This window comes from Triticum urartu, chromosome 2A, assembly GCF_056163025.1.
Source record: "Triticum urartu cultivar PI428250 chromosome 2A, HENAU_Tu73, whole genome shotgun sequence".
Lineage (NCBI taxonomy): Eukaryota > Viridiplantae > Streptophyta > Magnoliopsida > Poales > Poaceae > Triticum > Triticum urartu.
In genome coordinates, this window is record NC_141874.1 from 726144621 (window position 1) to 726154740 (window position 10120).

Genomic DNA, 10120 nt, shown 5'->3' on the forward strand with positions numbered 1-10120 from the left:
AATGTTCAGAATAGTACATATATGCGCATTGACTGCTGACAAACTTTAAGAAACAGAGGGAGCATGCATATCTAAGGTGTGTGTGTTTTTTTCAAGTTAAAAAAAATTCATTTTCATTTTATTAAAGTTTGGGCTCCATGAAGCTCAAGGGCAAGAAATCGTCTCAGGAAAAGCAAGTCGAACGAACGCTATAAAATAGGCAAAAGCAGGTCCCAAAAAAATTAATGCCGATCTTTTAATTTACTTCACATAAATTCAGAATTTTGTGTTTATTTGGTTCCAAGCCGTAACGCAACAACTAATTTCCTCCAAGAAAAGCCGAGAAAGGAATACAGTAGCTGCCAAAGAGATACACACAACCAGAAAGAAAGATACAGAGCACAACCAGAGTGAAAGGTACAGAGCTGGTTCACAGCGAAGCGTGCCAAAATACAGGTGCACAACGTCTGGATAATAAATATGTAACTAAAACTGAGCGTGCAGGGGAACGAAATACGGTACAAAAGAATTTTTACTACTGCACATAGCCACTAGTTTCACCATCATTGTTTGGTTCCCAAAGTACAGAGAGAGATTATTTTGGGTCTTGGATGGCCATAATTTTAGGCTGCACACAGCCTGAAACAAAACCTCCGCCACTCTATATAAACAGATTCAATCCTGGAGCTCCAGCACCAGAACTTATTGTTTCCACCGCTGCAAGGAGGAAAAACAATACAACGTTAGAGAAAGATAGACGGAATCGAGCACCACTGCAAGGAGAAGCATGTTAAATAATCACAAACAAAGCAGAATAATCCCATAACAAAAATGCCCATTTAATCTAGCCCTCCCTTGCTTTCCGGCAAAGGTAAAGCAAGGATTCCTTTCTTTCGAGGGAGACCCAGACAGCGGCTCTCCTCCCGTCTAAAGCAAGTACTCGTATAAGGCTAAAGGAACCAAACTTGCTCTAAGTTGCTCCCGCACATGATTGGGAGACATCTCAGCAACAGTTTTGTGGCATTACCGACAAGCGGAAGGCTGCACTTGTGCCTAAACAGAGATTTCCAGCAAAATAGTAGTCTGGCTTCAACTTTTATCTGTTGCTATGAAAAATGGGCCACATTCAATAAATCCAGGCAGTTAAATAAGACTTTTGAGTATGACTGCCGTGCATTTGCTTTCCAAAGATATAACTCAGCTACTTATAACCAGAGAACTTATAGTTCAGGCAGACTAACAGAGGGAGTTAACCATTGAGAGCTAAACATATCTCACATTGCAAGTTCAAGGATCAGGCTACAGAGTAGCCCAAATGCACATGTACAACACTGAATTACCACTTCTCGCAATCAGTCAGGATTGATGCAAACTGCATAGAAAAATTATTGGCTTGATGCTAGTGCTACCTCCCTCCCCAGCCCTCCCCTGCCCTCTGAGATACCAATCTCCCCCTAACTCCAGATGTGATTACCATCAAGCTATATTGTATCTTGGAGCAATCATGGGTACTATAGATTAAGCGATTTTTCCTGAGAAGCATAACATCTTCCGTAATAAATTATTACACATGATATTATGGATTATTAGTACATCATTTGATTAACTTCTCAAACCATTTGTTCTTGACAAAGGGATAAAGAAGATACAGCTGAGGATCTTTGACTTCCTCATCCTGCGAACATCTGACTTTCTGTATAGGGTTACGAATATTTTGTCTATCCAATATGAATATGTGTGTGTATATAAGAGAGTTGTGGGTTTTCTCTTTTCTACCATGTTTGTGATGTGCTAATATGTTTGTAATGTGTTATCATACTTGTTGGCATGCCATATCTGTTTTTTTTCTTCTGATGAGGAGCACACATCCTATATATTTGACTAATCTATATGTATTTAGCGTTCCCCAAACTACAGGTGTGGTTATCCTGAATCTACATGTATCTAGAAGCTAAGCAATAGTGGGCAATCATCTAACAGACTAGGCTAATTTTTAAGACGCGTAGCATCCTTTGGTAAGAACTAAAGTTGCATGTGCTATATCTGTGGAGTTTTTGGCACATCACTTGCTTGTTTGTCTGTGTCTGTGTGTGCTTAAATTGCACACGGATACATGCATCAGTATCAGGGCGATACAGATACGTAAATAAAAGCACCAATACAGGGATAATTTTGACTATTTTAAATAATAATAATAATAGATATGCTTTCACTTAAGCATCGAGCCATTTAGCATGTATTTAGTCAGTGCAGTCCAGTCTGTTCAATCTTCTTATCCATGATGATAACAAAAGCCAAGAACAAACAACCAAACGGTAGCAGGAAGTTATTAAACATAAAAGTACAGTTAGAGAGAAAGGGAGGAGAAGGAGGGAATCAGTAGCCTGCCGCTAGATATGGGAGCTAGAGCACCGGAGAGAGCCCATCACCAGCTTGCCGTCGCTGCTAGAGCCTGAGAGGTATCGGGGACATATCAGGAACCAATCAATATGAGATATGGCACCCGATATGGATACGCTGGTTGCTGGGAGCATCGGGTTTTTGAGTAGCCAATCTTCTATTTTCTACCGTGTTTTGATGAGCACATGGAACTAGTTTGTTGTCTGATTAGCTGTTTGTTAATTTATTTATGATGTGCTACCCACTTATTGGTTTGATACCATGCCATATCCTGATGTTCATAGGAATGCATCGGAGGTTACTAATCTGCCAGGAACCTAATAAGATCATCTAAAGACCACTTTCCTTGGATAGTTAGCACTTGGAAGTTAGAGCACAGAAACGAGATAAGAGCAAAGTACAGCGCTCATGAAATCTTGTTGGCTAGTGATTACTAAGATAAGTTCAGAACCGTATTGAGTTAACAATTGTTTGAACAAGCTACCGCAATGCAAGGCTAGCAATATTTCTAGGTGAATAATGCAAAGAATGAGGATAATATAATTAAGCACAGGCTTGTGATTCAATCTGCTGTTTATGTTTGTAGTCAAATACTATACATCTGTTTGTTTCTTATGAACAGTGAATCCTATTTGACTAATCTATATGTTTCTATGAGACCAGACTTCCCCAAGCTCCAGGTGCAGTTACCCTCAATCAATACGTATCCAGGCTAATTTATATGACAAGCATAACATTCTTCAACAGAAAACAAGACGAGCAAATTTATAACGCCCATGAAATCTTATTGGCTAGCGGTTTAACATTAGAAGCTTAGAATCTTATGGCGTAAACAATTGTTTGATAAACTACCGTGATACAAGGCTAGCAAACTTTCTAGGTGAACAATGTACAGATTGAAGATAATGTAATGAATCATGCACTTGTGACTGTATATGTTGTTTATGTTTGACAGACAACAATCCAGCTAAGAACCATTGTTCCCAAACGACAATCCTTGTTAGACACTGTACAATCAAATGAATTAAATCAGCAGCATCTGTGAAATAAAGCATCACAGCTAACACATCTATCTATGTCCAAAAGGTTTCTTTCTAATCCTAGATCTAAAACGTGTGCACAAGGTAGGTAACAAACAACGCTACTCACCGATTGAACAATTGGACAGTTGGGGTGGGGATCAGAAGATGATGTCTTCGTCCTTGTCGCCGCCGCCGACCAGTATGTTGGTCGCTGCCCCCATGGAGGTTCCCCTCTTGAGGGCGAGATCCTCGGCGAGCTGCTCCTCGGCGAAGAGCTTGGCTGCGGCCATCTGGCGCTCGACCTCCCTCCTCTTGTAGCCCTGGATCTTCTTGAGCCTGAAGAAGTCCTCGCGCTCGAGCTCGTCGAGCTCGCCCTTGATGTAGGTGATGGTGTTCTCGAGCCTGGGCTTGACGACGTTCTCGAGGGCGTTGACGCGGCGGTTGGTGGTCTTGATGGCCTCGTCGAGGGTGAGGAAGGAGGTCTGGAGCGAGGCGAGCTCGACGAGCACCTCGATGGCCTTGACGTGGGCGGCGCGGCAGGCGGAGACCTGCTGCCCCCCGCGGGCGAGGCCGGTGAGGCTGGGGGAGGCGCCGGAGGGCCCGCCGGAGGAGGCGCCGGCGGGGTCGACGAAGTGGGTGAACTTGGGCAGCTTGACCCCGGCGACGTTCTCCTGGTGGGAGCGGACGCGGAGCGAGGCGGAGCGGACCGACTGGAGCACGACGTGGCGCACGCCGTCGCCGGCCACGTACTTGGCCTCGGCGAGCGAGAAGGAGGAGGCGCGCATGGCCTCGCCCATGGACTCCTTGGTGGCGACGATCTTCTTGAGGATGGCGCGGAACTGCACCGTGAGCGCGTCCGACTTCTTCTTGAGCAGCGCGTGGCCCCGCGTCGCGCCGATCAGCCGCGCCTTCACCACCCCCAGCATCGTCACCGTCGGCACCACGTTCAGGCGCTGGCTCTGCCCCGACATCTCGGCGGGGCGGGTGGGGCGGGGCGGCGGTCGGAGATCTGAGCGGGGGGAGACGAGGAGGAGGAAGAAGAAGGGGATCGCGGAGGAGGGGCAGAGATTAGAGTTATTGCGTCGTGGGTCGGATCGGATCGGAAATTTGTTTTTTCTTTCGGTCTAATTTGTGAGTTGATGAAAAGAAAAAGAAAATCTTAAATCGTTCTGGTAAATAAATAGTAGTAGTTGGACCGAGACACATCTCCGGTTCGTGTAGCCGCGTGCCGGGTGTGTTTTTTCTTTTGAGACAAAGCCGCGTGCCGGGCGTGTGTCCTCACCGTTGCAGCAGAGCTGGCCAAACGGGCCGCGGCCCGGCCCGTACTAAACGTGCCTGGCACGGCATGGCTCACATGCGCCGCTTCTCGGCCCAGGCATGGCCTGGTTATTAAACGGGCCGGCCCGTGGCACGTTTAGCACGCTGGCCACATGTTTTCAGCCTATTGGGCTGTATTTTAGGTTGTACATATGTGTAAAAATTACTAGCTTCTGTAGTTTCTGTGGCTCGCACGACTCATGGAGACACTCCCTCCTTGAGTGTTCAGTAGCGCGGTGTGTATGGGCCTTGGAAGACGGCGAAACGGTGGATCGGATGATCACTACATTGGAACCAAAAAATGCAAAACAATGGCTCTTTACTCTCATGGCATCATTGAGTCACAGCAGCTTCGTTCGGGTGACGGTAACTTTGTGGGCAATTTGGACGGCTCGGCAAAAATATATACACGAAGGAATCACCCAAAGCCCGCATACTATCTTCTTGTTCGTCAGCAGTTTTATCCGAGAGCTAGAAGTGGTTCAGGCAAAACCACAACGCAATTTATAGGGAACCCCTCAAACAATTCCAGTGGTACATGCAAGGCCAAAAGCACCTCCGGAGGGATTTGTGAAAATCCATGTGGACAGAGCGGTCTACTGAAATCGACGTGGGGCGGCGGCGGCGGCAGTATGCCGTGACCAGGTGGGCAATTATCTGGGCAGTTCGGCGTTGGTCTTGCCAGGGATCACTGACCCACCCACATTGGAGGAGATTGCTTGTAGAGAAGGATTGGCTTTGGCGGATGATCTTCTCTTGGGGAACCTAATAATCGCGTCCGACTGCAAGCAGGTTGTTGATGATATCAAGCTTCGTAACCAGGGTTCTTATGGTTCGGTGATTACAGAAATTTTACTTCGCTCTTCGGATTTTAATTGTAATTTCGTTTTTGAAAGTCGTTCTTCAAACAGTGACGCTCATAGGTTAGCTAAGCATGCACTGTCTCTCGGTGTGGGGCGCCACATTTGGTTGGCCAACCCTTACAATCCGAATTGTATACCACTCCATGTGGATTTTGATCAATAAAGCTTAGCTTTTGCCCTAAAAAAACTAATAAATAATAAACGGGCCATGTCATGCCGGCCCGCGTGCCCAGCCTTTAGGCCTAGGCATGGCCCAATGCGTGCCGCGTGTCGAGCACGGCCCGTTTAGCCTGTGCTGGCGTGCTCGTGGGCTGGCCTGATTGGCCCGACCTGTTTGGCCAGCTATACCATATGTTGCGGCAGATGTAAATCATAAATATGTTAGTATTTTTTGCGGGTATAAATATTTCAAGTATATATATTTTGGAAAGTAAAGTATGTTTATATTCAAATCACGAAATAATACAGAGTCCTTACCCATACAATCACACTCTAACACTCATGCAAAGAACCAGAATAACAAAGAGCACCCCAAAACAACCAGTAAAACACGAAGATCTCCAAAGCTCTGTTGTCATCATCCATGAACCTTGCGAAAAGACATCTACAACCAGACCCAAGCAGATCATCATCTTCAACCATGACATAATTATCACCAGGTTGCTCCCCCTTTTATTCGCTCCGGCACCGGAAAGACAAGGACATGATACGTCTCCAACGTATCTATAATTTTTAATTGTTCCATGCTATTATATTATCTGTTTTGGATGTTAATGGGCTTAGTTATACATTTTTATATTATTTTTGGGACTAACCTACTAACCCAAGGCCCAGTGCAAATTGCCGTTTTTTTGCCTACTTCAGTGTTTCGCAGAAAAGGAATATCAAACGGAATCCAAACGGAATGAAACCTTCGGGAGAGTTATTTTTGGAACAAACGTGATGCAGGGGACTTGGAGTAGACGTCAAGAAAGGAGCGAGGAAGCCACGAGGCAGGGAGGCGCGCCCCCCACCCCCGTGGGCCCCTCGTAGCTCCACCGACCTACTTCTTCCTCCTATATATACCCATATACCCCGAAAACATCCAGGAGCACCACGAAACCCTATTTCCACCGCCGCAACCTTCTGTACCCAAGAGATCCCATCTTGGGGCCTTTTCCGGAGCTCCGCCGGAGGAGGAATCAATCACGGAGGGCTTCTACATCAACACCATAGCCTCTCCGATGATGTGTGAGTAGTTTACCTCAGACCTTCGGGTCCATAGTTATTAGCTAGATGGCTTCTTCTCTCTCTTTGGATCTCAATACAAAGTTCTCCTCGATCTTCTTGGAGATCTATTCGATGTAACTCTTTTTGCGGTGTGTTTGTCGGGATCCGATGAATTGTGGGTTTATGATCAAGATTATCTATGAACAATATTTGGTTTTTCTCTGAATTCTTATATGTATGATTTAATTATCTTTGCAAGTCTCTTCGAATTATCAGTTTGGTTTGGCCTACTAGATTGATCTTTCTTGCAATGGGAGAAGTGCTTAGTTTTGGGTTCAATCTTGCGGTGCCCTTTCCCAGTGACAGCAGGGGTAGCAAGGCAAGTATTGTATTGTTGCTATCGAGGATAAAAAGATGGGGTTTATATCATATTGCTTGAGTTTATCCCTCTACATCATGTCATCTTGCTTAATGCGTTACTCTGTTCTTATGAACTTAATACTCTAGATGCATGCTGGATAGCGGTCGATGTGTGGAGTAATAGTAGTAGATGCAGAATCGTTTCGGTCTACTTGTCATCGACGTGATGCCTATATACATGATCATGCCTAGATATTCTCATAATTATTCGCTTTTCTATCAATTGCTCGACAGTAATTTGTTCACCCACCGTAATACTTATGCTATCTTGAGAGAAACCACTAGTGAAACCTATGGCCCCCGGGTCTATCTTTTATCATATAAGGTTCCAATCTATTATATATGGGTGGACGCAACTACATGTCCCCACCAGCCTGGTAAAACTTGCTTATCTCCAAGCGCCGTAATCAAAGGCGCGGTTGGGTTACCCACGCCCGTATTTATGAGAATCCCGGAATAAGGGGACACGATCTCTGCTTTGACAAGACGTGCCAAGGAAACCGCCTCGCATGACGCGCTGAGGTGGGATAATGAAACGACTCGGATAAAAGCTTGGCCGTGGTGTGTCGCACTACGGAATACGTCAACAGATTAGATTTGTGTAAATATTATTCTCTCTATGGCAATATGTGGAAAACTTATTTTGCAGAGTCGGACACTATCTTTGTATTTAAAATCTTCTATAAAGTACTTGGAGGAGGAACCCGCCTTGCAATGCCAAAGACAATCTGCGCACCGGACTCGTCGTCATTGAAGCCTGGTTCAGGGGCTACTGAGGGAGTCCTGGATTAGGGGGTGTCCGGATGGCCGGACTATACCTTCAGTCGGACTCCTGGACTATGAAGATACAAGATTGAAGACTTCGTCCCGTGTTCGGAAGGGACTTTCCTTGGCGTGGAAGGCAAGCTTGGCGATACGGATATGCAGATCTCCTGCCATTGTAACCGACTTTGTGTAACCCTAACCCTCTCCGGTGTCTATATAAACCAGAGGGTTTTAGTCCGTAGGACAACATACAGAACAACAATCATACCATAGGCTAGCTTCTAGGGTTTAGCCTCTCTGATCTCGTGGTAGATCTACTCTTGTACTACCCATATCATCAATATTAATCAAGCAGGACGTAGGGTTTTACCTCCATCGAGAGGGCCCGAACCTGGGTAAAACCTCGTGTCCCTTGCCTCCTGTTACCATCCGGCCTAGACGCATAGTTCGGGACCCCCTACCCGAGATCCGCCGGTTTTGACACCGACATTGGTGCTTTCATTGAGAGTTCCTCTGTGTCGTCGCCGTCAGGCTTGATGGCTCCTACGATCATCGATAGTGATGCGGTCCAGGGTGAAACTTGTCTCCCCGGACAGATCTCTGTCTTCGGCGGCTTTGCACTGCGGGCCAATTCACTTGGCCATCTGGAGTAGATCGAAAGCTATGCCCCTGGCCGTCAGGTCAGATTTGGAAGTTTAAACTACACAGCTGACATCCGCGGGGACTTGATCTTCGACGGATTCGAGCCACTGCCGAGTGCGCCGCACTGCCACGACGAGCATGATCTAGCTCTGCCGCCTAACAGTGCCCTGAAGGCCGCACCCGCATCGGCTTCGACCTTCAATTCGGAGCCAACTGCGCCGATCGAGGATGAGTGGTTGGATGCCGCCTCGGGGGCTGCGATCTTGACGGTTATCGAGCCGAACACCAGGCCCGCACTCCGCGAGACTCGTGATTCCAAGGAGCCGGACTCCTCTCTGGACTCTGAACCATTCGCGCCTCTGCCGATCGAATCCGATTGGGCGCCGATCATGGAGTTTACTGCCGCGGACATCTTTCAGCACTCGCCCTTTGGCGATATTATGAAATCACTAAAGTTTCTGTCTTTATCAGGAGAGCTCTGGCCAGACTATGGTCAACGAGATTGGGATACGGACGATGAAGAAATTCAAAGCCCACCCACCACCCACTTTGTAGCCACTGTCGACGATTTAACCGACATGATCGACTTTGACTCCGAAGACGTCGACGGTATGGACGCCGATGAAAGAGACGATGAAGAACTAGCGCCTATTGGGCCCTGGAACACCACCTCGTCATATGACGTATACATGGTGGACGCACCAAAAGATGACGACGAGGAGCGGAAGGATGCACCGAAGGCTTGTTCCCTCGAAAAGCATTCAAAGCGGCGACGCAAGCGCCGCCCCAAATCCCGCCTCGACAGAAATAGCGATCACACAGACCCAGCGCTGGAGCAGGGCGAACCGCTGCCGGACAACGGCAATCCGAATAATCAAACCGAACAAACAAATCCTATCAAGGATAATGGTCTGGACGACATAACGCCGGACAGGCACCCGGAGCAGCAGACTGCCCGTAAAAGGCTTGTTGCCACCGCGAGGAGTCTGAAAAAGCAGAAGCAAAGGCTCAAGGCTGCGCAAGACACACTCCAAATCATATGGAGTAAAATACTCAACACTGCAGCAAGGTACGGCGACAATCGCCCCTCCAAGAGCTACCCAAAGTGGAAGCTGCTACCCGAATTCGATGAGGAGGCCTCAGACCCCTCACAACCAAATATCAAAGCAGCCACCTGGTTGGATAGACGACCCCTCTACCAACACAGAGCGGCATACAACGCCGCTCAAAATACAATACGCGACCCATGCGAGGGCTCGCACCCGAAGGACGGTGCAACAAGATCCATCTATGGACCACGCAAGCGCGCCCCAGCATACAATGCAACACAACAAACATCTGAACAACGCGGTACACCCAGCTACAGGGGTGCCGCACACCCCTTATGTTTCATCGATGAGGTGCTGGACCATGAATTTCCAGAGGGATTCAAGCCCGTAAACATAGAGGCATACGACGGAACAACAGACCCTGGGGTCTGGATTGAGGACTATATCCTTCACA

The 10120-nt window shown here is 47.2% G+C and overlaps 1 protein-coding gene across 1 annotated transcript; it reads right to left on the bottom strand.

The window, feature by feature from the left end:
- Positions 1 to 390: 390 nt before the first annotated feature.
- LOC125540189 (vacuolar ATP synthase subunit D (VATD) / V-ATPase D subunit / vacuolar proton pump D subunit (VATPD)) lies at positions 391 to 4516 on the bottom strand. The gene is made up of 2 exons (XM_048703773.2): positions 3529 to 4516; positions 391 to 696 (listed from the first exon to the last, which is right to left on the bottom strand). The coding sequence occupies exon 1, from the start codon at positions 4370 to 4372 to the stop codon at positions 3560 to 3562; it is 813 nt and encodes a 270-aa protein (XP_048559730.1). The 5' UTR covers positions 4373 to 4516; the 3' UTR covers positions 391 to 696; positions 3529 to 3559.
- Positions 4517 to 10120: the final 5604 nt, after the last annotated feature.

What these genes read in the sequence shown, in the direction of transcription:
- LOC125540189 (XM_048703773.2), bottom strand. Translation starts at nt 4,372, where the DNA reads ATGTCGGGGCAGAGCCAGCGCCTGAACGTGGTGCCGACGGTGACGATG.